The 14,442-nt window shown below is 34.5% G+C and overlaps 1 protein-coding gene across 1 annotated transcript; it reads right to left on the bottom strand.

Annotated features, from left to right (window-relative positions):
• Positions 1–8,961: 8,961 nt before the first annotated feature.
• On the bottom strand, positions 8,962–13,730 carry LOC106329419 (long-chain-alcohol oxidase FAO3-like). Its single transcript, XM_013768067.1, has 3 exons — positions 13,417–13,730; positions 12,616–12,888; positions 8,962–10,796 (listed from the first exon to the last, which is right to left on the bottom strand). The coding sequence occupies exons 1-3, from the start codon at positions 13,624–13,626 to the stop codon at positions 9,054–9,056; spliced, it is 2,226 nt and encodes a 741-aa protein (XP_013623521.1). The 5' UTR covers positions 13,627–13,730; the 3' UTR covers positions 8,962–9,053.
• Between the last annotated feature and the right edge of the window lie 712 nt (positions 13,731–14,442).

Raw genomic sequence — 14,442 nt, 5'->3', positions numbered from 1 at the left:
CGACGATTTTTTCCCTCAGAATCCTTGATGTTTTCTTGTAGTGTAAAGGTTCAAATGCTAACTTTGCACCCCGTTAAATTTTTTCTCTCATCTAATTGCCTAGTTTTTTTTTTTTTTTGTAAGTGTTAGTTGTTTGTTTTTAATATGCTATGGACAATCTTTAGGAAAAAAAAATCAATTCTTCCGTATATAAGTTGTTCCTTGTTACAATTGCTTTTAGTTTTATAACTCTAAAACATTGTTTGATAACAATTTTTATCTACAAAAATCAATAAAATTTACATAAATAATTTAAGTGAATAAATTATAAAACCTTATATACTATGCAAATGATTTAGATGTTAGTATATATTAATTTTATAGAGAACAGCTATTGTTTATAGAATTTTTAATACAAATAACATCATTTTAGGTTTACCGTTTTTTATAACAAAAAGCTGCTAATATAATTTGAATAAACTAATTTTTAATATTATTACATAACTATATTAGCTTGACCCCAGTGAAAAATATTTTTAGCTCCGCCACTGCTTTGTTCCATTCTTTGAACTCCACTTAGAAACTGCAAACAGTGGTTTAGATTAAAGCTAGACGAAGAACAAACTCAAAATACTTTACCTAAACCGATATAAAGGCTTAAACAACCCGGAAATTTTTGTTACTATCTTGTCTTGAACTGTAATCATAGCGAGTAGCGACGTATACTTTCTTCGTGTCATTTTGAAATAGGCAGAGTATATTTCAGTTTAGAGGGAAAAAGAAACTAAGAATAAATTTACTAGCCCAAATATATATTTTCATTAACCCATATCAGTGGCGGACTCATGAATTTTTTTACCTGGGTCATAGCTCAAATTCATTTCCTGCATTAAGCCCGATTAAAACAAATAATGATTTTATATCAAAAGAAAAGAAGACAATTATATGTGCATGCTAAGGTTCAAACTCAGGAAAGGGGGATCATTGGGTTCAATCTGTAACCAACTGAGCCAGTATCCAATACTAAAGTATTCTTACAAATTAAAAAATTATTTTTAACCCGTGTCAATTTCAACCCTATTCTTCTACGAGTTGTTTACCATCTAAGGCACATTTGAGTTCTTTTAACATACAGAGATACATTGGGCTGTTGGGACATTTTTTTTGGATAGCTGTCATTTTTCTGATCTTTATGCCCTCAAACCCAGTTAGTTGTGTTTTGCATGGTTAAGTTAAAATAACTCAACTGAATTGTGGACATTAAAAAAGTTTGGTATTGTGTCTTAATCTGAACCACAAATTTAAATTTGTCTAAAGAAATCTAACGGGTGTGTAACGATTTTATATTTGAGATTTGCATGCCTTTAGATTTCATTAGAAGCAACAAGATTCAACGGTAGATAATAAGATTGTATTACATTATTATTTTTTATTTTTATTATACATTCACCCCTTATGTCTTATTTTGACTGTATTTCAAAATTTAAAATACATAAGTAAATATATTTGGTATAGTTTGTTCTAATTTTTTTTTCTTTGTACTTTGACATCCATTTTAATAACTTTAATAATTAATAAATAATTTTTTGTGGATAAACAATGTCTGGACATGAGTTCTAATTATATGGACATGTGAGTTATGGATGGACAATTTGTGGACGGATGACTTATGGATCTGGTTTTTCATTTACCATAACAACAAAATATAGACCATGAAGTTGTTCTTAGTCTAGGTGTGTGGACATGGGAGGTGTGGATAGGAGAGTTGGGTAAAGAGAAGTTGTGTACAGGGGATGTGTGTACATGATGCCTTTGACAAAGGCGTGGACGAGCGGACTGTGGACAGAGTAACAACCAGAGCCTATCTTGATCCAAAACCAAAATACGTATCTTTTGGGGAAGGAGGAAGCCTCTCCCATCCCAGAAGCTCTACTCTTAGCCTGAAACCCACTCTTTGTCACTCTCTTAATTAACCTCTCCACCGCCGCATCCGCCATCTCCCCAACCTCAGTTCTAAGCTCTCCTCCGCATCTTTCATCAACGCTTCCAGTTCTTCACATCCTCAGTCGCTTCCGCCATCACCGCTTCCGACATGCTCGCCGTCTTCGTCTCTTCTTGTCCTCCAACTTTTTCATCCCTTCCCCAATACACTTGCCATTGAAGTTGCAGCGTCGGTGACGGAGATCCTTGTCGTGTCGCTTCTAGATTAATCTCACAATCTCGCTTCTAGATCTGACAATGGTTTTGCTGGATTTGAAGGAAGCATCGGGAATCTAGGGGTGAGCAAAATTGAAGACGATTGAACTTTGTGTGAGATTTGATTTACATTAGTCAAGGGTTTTCACACGTGTTAGGGAGTGTGCGCGTGTCCATTGGTCTTGTTTATACAACGAAGAAAGTTGAAAAAGTTTAGTTTGATTAAGGTGAAGGGTTTTTGTGTCTTTACCCATGTATAATGTGTGTGCAAAGTCAATTATGTCTCCAAGAGTAATTGATAAGTCATAAAGTGTCTTAGGTGGTAAAATTTCTCTTCTTCTACGTAGGTCCGTCTCTAGCCCATATGGGTTATGGTTCTACCCCCTGTTCGGGAACGCGCTAGGCGCTAGTCGGGCGGTCGGGTTGGGCCTAGCGCCTAAAGAGAAAATCGGAGATTAATCTAAAATTATGCGGGGCAGAATTTTTAGATTGTTTACTATGTTATAAAACATTTTAATCTTTAATTGTGCATAACATTAATATATTTTCATGTTTAAGATTGTATAAAACACACAAATAGAATATATAAACTTAATATAGTGTAATTTTCATCAAAATTATGAATATAAATGATATTTATAAAATTTTAGATCAAATAAATAAATAAAAATATTATTAAAAATAAAATAAAAAATAATTAAAAAATAGATTAGGCGGCCGCCTAGGCGGCTAGGCAGTCATTTAGGCGGTCTAGACGGAGAAAATCGGATATCCAATTTTTTAAACCGATTTGGCATAAATCGGGGGGGGGAGGAATAGTGACGCGTAGCGCCTAGATGGCCACCTAGGCGGCTAGGCGGCCGATTTTTAGAACAGAGGTTCTACCTACTTCCCTAGGCTTGTGTCTCCGGGGACACTAATGTCGTCCGCCAAGTTAGATTTCCGCAAATGTATCCCAAGGGAAAAAAAGTTGTCGTCCATAATTAAAAATCAAAGTGTGAGGTCCAAGAATCCATAATGGTTTGTGGCTTACATTACTTGCAAAAATGGAGAACTTTGTAATGCCCCGTCTGCCCACGGTTAATAGGCGGCCTCCCATGTCCGTTCACTCAGCCCGTGGGCTCCATCCCATCCGACGGGCGGTGCGTTAATTTTTGAAGGCTCGAAATCATTGTTTACTGACCCTGCAATCACCACATGACATTTCCCCGTGTTTTGGCTTCATTCGCACGATATCGCGAATCACTTCCCGATAGATCATCCTTTCACTACTCCAGCCCAAGCACGCTTACACTGGAGTTCTAAACGGATGTGTGACGGAAAAGATAGGTCAACTTTGGTGACATAGGTAGCCAAATCAATTCTCTTAAACCTTTTCATATATCACAACTCAGGATGTTACAATTCATCCCTTCTCAAAGAACGCAACGTCCTAGTTGCGCCTCACGACATATCTCAAGACGCATCTCGGGTCAGAACCGAAATGACTAACCTGGCTTTGATACCACTTGTAACGCCCCCGTCTGCCCACGGCTAACAGGCCACCCACGCCCGCTCACTCGGCCCGTTGGCTCCATCCCGTCCGACGGGCGGTGCGTTAATTTTTGAAGGTTCACAATCATTGTTTACTGATCTTGCAATCACTATATGATCTTTCATGTGTTTTGGCCTCACTCGCACGGTATCGCGAATCACTTTCCGATAGGTCACCCATATTTTCACTATTCCAGTCCAAACACGGTTAACTCTGGAGTTATAATCGGATGTGTGACGGAAAAAGTAAGTCAACTTTGGTGACATATGTAGTCAAATCAATTCTCTTAAACATTTCTATATTACAACTCAGGATGTTACAAATTTATCGAGAGCTTGCTTACCTAATCTCTATCTCACCTTACTTCTGGCGTGCCATGCAAATAAGCTTACTTAGGTTTTTCTTTTTCTTGAATGCTAAATTAGTATTCATCAAAAATCTTTTTTACATCAAATGCATCATGAAATAGAAATTTGTGGTACTACCATACTGTTACTAAGTAATTGTTGCTCTACTCCCAAACTAGAAACACAAAGTAACTTCTTCACTCCATTTTTTGCCACGAGACTGAGTTTATTGCAAACATTCTTCTCCACAGTTCTCTGAAGAACTTGCCAAGGTGTATTTGAATTACCATGTCTTCTCATATTCCTCTCTCTCCACACTGCATAGATGGCTCCTTGATTGTAAAGCGTATTGTATGCAGAAAAAGCTTATCCATGATCGAAGTGATTCTATCCCATTGTGTTGTGCATGCGGTCGTTAATATTCCTTTAACAAGGAACTCCCAGATATGAGCTGAATAGATACAATCGAAAAACAAATGATCTCGTGACTTCGGCTTGCTTTTGCACAGAACACAAACTATATCAACATCCTGACTCCATCGCGACACTCTATCCATGGTGGAGAGTCTATCTTGCATGCAATCCAAGTCATGAAAGCATAATTGGAATGGCTTGTGAGAACCACACCCCTTGAGCCCAATTACAAAGAGGCCTATCTTCACGGATTTTTCTTTTCTTTCTTTTAGATCAAGCCCTTCAAAATTTCCAGCTAACATAATTGATATTTAATTACAGTGGGGTCTTTTGAACCCTAATCCAAAAACACATGGCTAAGGGACTGTTTCGTTTTCAAGAACAAGAACATCTACTATCTCTGCATTGTAAGTCAAATCAGACCATATACACTTTTAACCTGTCTCGCAAGTTAAGATCTTTTAACTAAATGCTGAGAACTGATGTTAACTTTTTTTATTTTGTTCAAGCATTGAATTTTGTAGTTTGAGTTGCTTGGATCGAGCAATAGTAAGATTCAGGGTCAATCCTGTTCACAGTCATTTGCTGTCTCGCAAGTTAAGATCTTTTAACTAAATGCTGAGAACTGATGTTAACTTTTTTTATTTTGTTCAAGCATTGAATTTTGTAGTTTGAGTTGCTTGGATCGAGCAATAGTAAGATTCAGGGTCAATCCTGTTCACTGTCATTTGCTAGATTTCTTATTGGCATGATCTCGAAGTCATTATAAAGGTAAAAAAATTTGAGAAATTCATGGAGTCACCCCTGCAACCAATAGTGTTTGAGTATTTGATATTTGATATCTTTTAAAAAAGAAAACAAAATTGAATTTCCAAATAAGATTATATTTTTAAAATAAAACAATAAAAATACATAAAAATATTTACAAAAAATAAATAAATTAATATTGTTAAGTCTTCAGCAAAATACTAAACCCTATACCCTAAATCCTAAACCCTATACCCTAAATCCTAAACCCTATACCCTAAATCCTAAACCCTATACCCTAAATCCTAAACCCTATACCCTAAATCCTAAACCCTATACCCTAAATCCTAAACCCTATACCCTAAATCCTAAACCCTATACCCTAAATCCTAAACCCTATACCCTAAATCCTAAACCCTATACCCTAAATCCTAAACCCTAAACCCTAAACGTTAAACCTTAAACTTTGGATAAACTCTAAACCGTTGAAAAATCTTAAACCCTAAATCATACATTAGAAACTAAATTTTAATAACACTAAACCCTGAATCCTAATCACTAAACCCTAAACCTTTGGGTAAACTCTGAACCCTTGGATAAATCATAAACTTTGGGGTTTAATTTTAAATATTTTTTATTTAGAGTTTATGATTTATCCAAGGGTTCAGAGTTTACCCAAAGGTTTAGGGTTTAGTGATTAGGGTTTGGTGTTATTAAGATTTAGTTTTTAATGTATGATTTAGGGTTTAAAATTTTCCAATGGTTTACGGTTTATCCAAGATTTAAGGTTTATAATTTAGGGTTTGGAGTTTAGGATTTAGGGTATAGGATTTAGTATTTTGCTAAAGGTTTAACAATATTTATTTTTTTATTTTTTTTATTTTTTGTAACTATTTTTATGTATTTTTATTGTTTTATTTTTAAAATATAATCTTATTTGGAAATTCAATTTTGTTTCCTTTTTTAAAAGATATCAAATATCAAATACTCAAACACTATTGGTTGGTGAATCTAGAGGTTCATCCTAGGGGGTGAACCCAAGAATTTCTCACCTAGATCTAAAGTTTTGTCGGTTAAACTTTATTTTGGATGTTACTGTGAAATTTGATAGAATTATGAGAGTTTAAACGAAGAACATGTAGAACTTGAAAAAATAGTAGAGAAAAATGAGATATTTCAATAGAGAGAAAAAGAGAATGAAGAAAAATGATTTCCTTTATGTTTACAATGGTGGCCACAAGATTATGAGTTATTCTTGGGTTCACTAGCCAATAGAATTTCATTATTTTAAATTCGATATCTTTTAAAAAAAAAAAACAAAATATTATCAAGTTATATTATGTTTTTAAAATTAAAAAGTGAAAAAAATAGCAGGTATAGAAAAAAAGAATTAAAAAAATCTTTTTAACTTCGTCAGCAAAACACTAAACCCGAAATCTTAATCTCTAAACCCTAAATCGTAAACCCTAAACCCTAAACCCTTAGGTAAATCCTAAATCCTTGGGTAAACTTTAAACCTTTGGGTAAATCCTAAACTCTAAATAAAAACACTAAACCCTAAAACTCTAAACCCTAAATCCTAAACCCTAAACCCTTGAGTGTTTTAGTGTTTATTGATTTTGATTTAGAGTTTAAGATTTATCCTAGAGTTTAAGATTTATCCTAGAGTTTAGGGTTTACCCAAGGGTTTAGGGTTTAGGATTTAGGGTCTAGGGATTAGGATTTACGGTTTAATGTTTTGCTGATGACGTTAAATTTTTTTTTTTTTTGTGATTACTACTATTTTTTATTTATTTCTTTTTACCTTTTAATTTTAAAAAGATAATATAATTTGACAATATTTTGTTTTTTGTTTTAAAAGATATCGAATATGAAATAACACAATTTTATTGGTTGGTGAACCTAGAGGTTCACCCTAGGGGTGAACCCAAGAATAAGTCCAAGATTATTAGTAGGTTTATTTTTCTAGGGCAACCAAAATAATCTAAGTTATTGTTCATGAAGTTACTATTCACTAAATTACTGTTCACTTAGTTAACTCTCGTTATTTATCACTTCGAGTCAATAGTTACTATATATAAAATATCTTCCTTTCGTAACCAAAGAGTGGGGAATAGCACTTCAAAGATGTTGGCCAGTTTAGGGCAGTTAAGACCGTACCGTTCCGTGACATGGACTCAGATGGTTAAACAATAATAAAATGGAGAGTCTCCAACCAAGTCCCAGGATATAAAGGAAATATTTTGGATTTAACTTTCTAAGACCACCTCCATTGGTAAGAACCTTTAATGGGTTCTAAAAATTAATTTAATTGTTAATTGTGTATTTTATGAAGTTTAGAACCCTTAATATTGTAATTTGTTTTGAGAAGGTCCATTGGAAGAACTCATATGAAGTTCTTAATTTTTCTTTTTTAAGAAATTGAATTATTAAATTTAAATTTTACAAAATTTATAAATTATTGGAGAAACTGCCTTCACAGCAACATGTCTCCCAAAGTAAAAACTGCCTTCACTCTCTCTGCAACAATGGAAACACCACAACCCAAAAATCAAAACACTCTCATTCTCATACCCCTTAAAGTCTTACTAGATAATTGGAAAAAAAAAAAGCAAACAGCTTTGAAGAGTCTTTGGCTTACATATTTGAAGTTAGCCTGTATTGATCGCAATCAAGATTCACCCACTATCTTATCAAACTCTAATGTGCAAAAGATGAAAAGAGTTCGGTTTAAGGGTAAGTGAAAAGACCGAATCATGTTTGATCGAAATCCATGGCACAAGACCACAACCTCTCTTGATCCAGTTTCACTATAATCTCTGCTTGACGTCTAAGTTCGAACCAGTCATTAGGTTCACCGAATTCGAATTCACAAGAAACCACCGTATTGATTTGGTTTTCATCAGTCCCAAAGGATTCTAAGATGAAATGTAAACTAACATATCTATCGACATCCAAATATGAATCAAATCAAGTTCACATTTTTAATTTATTTCGAAAGTAATAAAAAAACATAATCATTACCGCACTGACAACACCGGTAACAACAGGAACGAGCGTCACATAAGCCTCCCTCTTCAACGTTATCAAATACGCAAACACGGCCGTAAAAACGGCGTCGTCGCACCAATCGCCTGGTTAAACGAAACCGGAGGAAAGCGGAGCGAGATGTTCCCGAACACCACCGACACGCAGAAAACGAGGCTCAGCGCGGCGATCTTGAGGAACTGGACGCGGGATCGGATCATCTGCATAGGGACCATCTTCATCCACGTGATGGAGACGTAGCTGAGCAGCGAGCATGCCGTCATGTGGCACAAGGTGAGGAAGATCGGGTACTTGAACCCGTAGTTGCTCAGCAGGTACTTGTTGAGGAGCAGTACTCCGATGTTCGACGAGTACCACGACGGAGAAATTTTGTTTTTTTAGTCAAATGGAAGAAAGAGAAGGAAGAGAGAGATTCACGGAAATTTTTTTCCTTTACATATTCAACCAATACAAAACTGACACGTATGGGTTCTTACTGTCTCTTTAAACTCTGTTTATAGAACCGGTTTTAAAATTTAATTTCTTTTTCATTTATTTTTTTAGCTTTTTTGTTCAGAAACCCAGGTTAAGAACTCCTGATGGAGCTGCTCTTAGTATATTAAGAACAAGACAATTTGACTTAATTATATAACTATTTTAAGTATATTAAGAACCACAGTTTATATAATTATTTTCTGTAAAAAAAGTTAAGTTTAACAAATAATAATAATAAATCACACTACACAGACCTACAAGAAATTTTTAATGCAGAGTTGATATAGGAAATTGAAATCATTTCCTTCAAAGAATTAACCTGTGGTCATGGATTTAACAATTCTTGTGGCGATACAATAAGCCGTAGACATAATTGTAATCATAGGATTAACACCAACCGCACTTGGCAACACACTTCCATCGCACACAAACAACTTATCAGCTTCCCAACTCTCTCCATTAAGATCTATTGCTCCTTCATCTTCATCCACTCCAATTCTACAGCTTCCCATCTGATGAGCTGAGCTATACACACTCCAGTTCTCGGTCATCGCCTTTGGCCCTTCCTCTGCACTCACCGAGTCCAAAAACTCGTCGATCGACTTCTCATCAACCCCTTTGCATATCAGTTTCTGCCCGTCGCTTCTATGAGTTCCCACTTCCTCTGCTCCAGCTGCTATGAGTATCCTCAACGACTGCCTAAGCCCGGCTGTGATATTCTCTCTATCTACTTTATCAACAACGTAGCTTATCCTGCCTTCGGTTCTCACCTCTCCTGAACCGCGATCTCTAACTATCGTTATGAGATTCGCGGTTCTTGAGTATCTTGACATTCTCTTCTTCATGTCAAGCCCTGAGGTCCAAGGACATAGCACCGAGAATGAGGCTGGTCCTAGTGCTGGCGTCTCTATGATGGCTCTAACTTCTGAATCTTCTGACAACACTTTGCTCATTGATGTTATAATCCCGCCTTCGTAAGACTTTCCCTTGAAGTAGAAACTAGAAGATGCCTTGTCCGGGAAGTAACCCCACGTCATTAGGACAGGGTGTAGGTGAAGGTTTTTACCAATGTGTCGGTTTTTCAACCCGCTTTTGATCATCAAAGGAGGTGTTAAAAGTGAACCAGACGCTGAAATTGTTACTCTAGCTTCGATCTTTATTTTCTTCGCTATGTTTCCGTTTAAAGATTTCGCAATCACTCCTAAACAATTCATTTTCTTGCGTCCTACGTTATTACCGTTGTTTTCAAGTATAAATCTCTCCGCTTTACACCCCGTTAAAATAACAGCTCCGTGGCTCACAGCGTCGACAAGCCAAGTCCGGTCGCTTCCTTTCTTGTCTCCTTGTCTGCATCCATACCCGCACGACCCACAATAATGCCTCTCCGAGGAGTTACGGGCAACGTTTTCGACATTGATCCCGAGATTTTCGCAACCTTTCCTAAGAACCTGGTTCTGAAAACCCTCCAGTTCACATGTCTCCGTGACGCCCATCCTCTCCCACACTAGTTCCATAGCTGAAACATATTCTTTGGTGGCGTAAAGAGGGATGTTTCGATCCTCCGACCATTCTTGAAGAACCGACTTCGGCGTTTTGATACACGCAGACCAGTTCACAGCGGATCCACCGCCTACTGTTGCACCAGCGAGCACCATCATGTTCCCGTCAATGGTAGGGAGGATCCCTCCATTTTCATACAGTTTGTCCATGCCAGGACCTTCGGTAGAAGGATAAGTAGACGGCGTATAGTAGCTTCCTTTCTCCATAACAACTACTTTCAGACCAGCTTTTGCTAGAACAGAAGCAGCCACGCCTCCTCCTGAACCAGATCCGACCACGACAGCATCGCATTTGATTCTGATCGTATCGTGGTCTGTTTCCGCTTCTAGGCCCATTTGAGCAAGTGATTCGAGGAGAGTTTGCTCTGTTTCTTGCATGGTCTCCACCATCCCTTTTTCAAGAGGTCTTTCTCTGTGTGTTTCGGAAGGTTTGTTCTCATTGGTGTTCACGTTGTAACCTATGGCTTCCCATGCAGGGTTTTCGCCATTTGGACTCACCTAGAAAAAAGCATCGGCAAATCAAGATGATAATAAGATTTATAGATTAAGAAAAAACTAATTTACTAAAACATAGAAAATACTAATATTATAATTCTAATCTTTAAAATAAAATATTATCTTGTAAAATAATAAGTTGTCAGCACAAAAGGAGGAAAAATCCTATTTTGAACCACTAGATTCTGGTCCAGGTTTACAAAACGCATGGTTATTATTTGGGATAATTTGCCTTGAAATTTGATAATTGTATTTTCTATTTTAACTTTTGAAAAATACACTTCCTTAATTATGAATTGACATTTTTACCCAAGATATAATTCAAAATTAATATATAAATTTGAAATTAATAAAAATAATATCATTAAAATTAGATATATATGTGTGTTGAGATAAATATGTTATTTTACCATTTAAATTTTACAATAACAAAGATAACATGTGAATTATGACTTGTTTTGATTTTATCATGATGTTTATACAGATTCTCCTTTATTTTATTTTCTTCAACTTATATAAACAAGTCACATTGTTAAAAAACAAAAGCAAGTCACGTTTGTCTAGTCTCTACAAAATTTTCATCTTTTCTACTGGAGCCAAGTAAATTCTAGCTAATATGATATATTCGGATATGTGTTTTTTTTTTTGATTTTGAATATGAAAAATAATTGCACTGATTATTATTCATCGGTTTGTTCTTTTTTTCACGTGTCATGAAAATCCAATAAATCTGTTTGAGCCAATGATTTGATTCGTGTATCTTACAATTTTTTTTTTTGATTTATGTTGTTTATATAGAGATGGAGTACAAGATTCAAAAAAGAAGTAATGGAAAAAAAAAGCAAAGGAAGAACAATCACATACCAACAGTTTAAAGTCATTGAAAACAAAAGGTGTTGCTTGCATTGAAGTCTTATCGAAAGATTACTTTCATGTGTATATGAAAGAGTTGGAAGAAATTCTGAACAGTGGATTCACAAATAATTCCCTATCTCTAACGATTTTCTTTTAAAATATTTTATTTTTAAATTGTTTAATAGGAATTGATAAATATTAAGATTGGGCAATTTGGTAAATTTATATATAGATAAGTGTATTTTTCAAAAAGTTTAAACAAAGGTGTATTTTTCAAATTATATTCTTATTGAAGTGCATTTATCCAAATTTTCCCTTATTATTTTACAAAGTTTTAGTTTAATTTCTTTTTAAAAAAAATTAGTTTAATGAAAAATATATATTTTAATTTATATTATTATATGTAGATTAATTTAGTTTTTGTTATTTTAGCAATAATCAATTTTTTTTTTAAAACTATAATAGATATTTTGTTGGATCTTATAGCGTACCCATTATTATAATACATTTTTTAGAATTTAATAAAAATGATTGTTGAGTAAATAACGTACCAATAATGTAATTTTTTTTCAGTTAAATTTTCTTTTATATTAAAAACGATATCATAAATTTTATTTTTCGTTTACTGATCAAAATTTAATTAATATTACTTTGCATATTTTTAATCATATTTCGAATTTAATTATTCTATTTTTTTGCAAAATAAATTATTTTTGGAGATTTTTGTTATGATAGAAAAAGAAACTTATATCTATTTTATGTGTAATTAAACGAAGGAAAAGACAATCTCATCCGTTTAGTAAATTTTTTAGGTTTAGGGTTTTCAAATTTTTGGAACTTTCTGTTTAGCTTGATGAATTTCAGATTGGTTAATCCAAATTTAACACAACTGTAAAATAAATACACAGTCTCTTTGTGACTTAGACAAGCCTTGGAGTGAAAAGAAAACAGAGGATTTGAGACATACCCAGGAGAAGAAACAGAAGAGAAAGGCGACTTTGATGTAGACAAAGGCAGCTCTAATAGGAGTTAAGATCCAGTTTCTGAATTGTTTCTGAAGTACTCTTTCCCTCTTCTCCAACGAGAGCTCACTGAATTTCTCGACGAAAGGCCATCTCGAGACCAAACATTCGGTTCCACAAATGAGTAACGTCCCTAGCCGCGTAGCAAGCAAGAACAGAACCAATCTCGTTACAAGGTAAGTTTCTACTGTCCCTCGTTTAGTGATCAACTCAATGCTCTGCATCCAATAAATAAGTCTTTCACTCACGCAATATTTGACTTCTATTCGAAACATTTTACCTTCATTTTTAGACCTCGCTTTATCAGTTGCGCATCTTTTTTATAGAACCACTAAAAATTGTTTTTGTTTTTAACTTTTAACATTTCTTCTTTTTGGTAAAAGGTCCTCAAACATTGTTTGGGTTAATTCTAAAATAAACGCAATCAAATGCAAAATGAAGAACCTTTCGCGTTTAAATTTTTTTCGAAACAAAGTTGATTTTTGTTGAATTTCAATTTTGCAACAACACCTTATAAAACACATTCTATAAAACACCTTTACAAAAAAAAAAATTCTATAAAACATGAAAACTTTTGATATTTCAAGAATATAAATTTTCAAACACATATATATTATATACACATATTCTAGTTTTATGTAAAACGAGTTTGATTTAAACTATGTTTTGTTTTTGTGTAGTTAAAATTATTTTTTCTATTGAAAAGCAAAATTCGGTTAAAAAAATGTATAAAAAAGTGGGTTTACCTCGCGAACGACAGGAGTTCGAGACCCAGAAGTGGAGAAAAATGATCGGAGTGCCTCTTTGTTCCGGCAGTGATCATCTCCGGCGGAATATTCTTCAGGCGGCGACACTGGAGGCAAGACGGCTTCGCAGAAGCTACCTAGGGACTCCATCTCTGCCGTCGTGATTCCCAGGTGGCCAAAGTTTCCGGTGTCTGTGTGGTTACCCATCATCTTTTAATTCGCTTTAATTGCATAAAACCTATTTATTTTTAGTTTCGATAAGGAAGAAGCACCAGACACAGATATATGTATAGATTGATAAGATGATGTTTTGACAAAATTGCAAAGAGAACCCCTGAATTAGTTTTTATCTGTCGTATTTAGAAAGAGAAGTTTTGTTTTTAGCATGACACGTTGTTGTAGTAATTGTTTTTAGATGTTTAGAGCACCTTTATCCTAAAACTCCTTAAGAGGACTCTTAATTGTTTTTTAGTAATATCTAAGGAGTAAAGGTGTTTAAGAGATTAAGATAAGAACTTTGACACTTTTATGTATCCATTGCAAGACTCTTATTTTGGATTCTTAAAAAATAAATTAATATTTTTGTATTTTAAATTCTTTTATTAAATAAAACATTTAAAATATTACATTTAAACATGGATTTGTAAATAAAAACATGAAAAAAAATTTATTAAAATAACGATAATTATTCGAAAAAAGCATCCGAGATCAGTTGTTGTCGTCACCATGTCCAAATCTATGCCATATATGTTCGACCAAATCATCTTTTAGTTGTTGATGCATTTGCCTATTTCGAATTCTTGAACGAGCGTCCATCATATTTGTGATGTTTGAAGGGATATCTGTAGAATACGTGAAATCAACATGTGAATTCCCGTGGTCTTCTCCGTGTTGGAACTCTGAAACATCAACTAGACTGTATCCGTCTCGTTCATCTTCAACTATCATATTATGGAGTATGATACATGCTCTCATAATCTTCCCAATTTTGACTTTATCCCAAAACAGCGCCGGATTTTTAATAAT

Source organism: Brassica oleracea, chromosome C3 (genome assembly GCF_000695525.1).
Source record: "Brassica oleracea var. oleracea cultivar TO1000 chromosome C3, BOL, whole genome shotgun sequence".
Classification (NCBI taxonomy): domain Eukaryota; kingdom Viridiplantae; phylum Streptophyta; class Magnoliopsida; order Brassicales; family Brassicaceae; genus Brassica; species Brassica oleracea.
Note: the sequence above shows the minus strand (reverse complement) of the source record. Positions and strands in the feature narration are given on the sequence as shown.

Excerpts from the sequence above, each read along its gene's own strand:
- LOC106329419 (XM_013768067.1), bottom strand. The coding sequence starts at position 13,626 with ATGATGGGTAACCACACAGACACCGGAAACTTTGGCCACCTGGGAATC. Across the intron at positions 12,889-13,416 it reads GAACTCCTGTCGTTCGCGAG|AGCATTGAGTTGATCACTAA; the intron begins GTAAACCCACTT and ends TATTGGATGCAG. Across the intron at positions 10,797-12,615 it reads TCTTCTGTTTCTTCTCCTGG|GTGAGTCCAAATGGCGAAAA; the intron begins GTATGTCTCAAA and ends GCTTTTTTCTAG.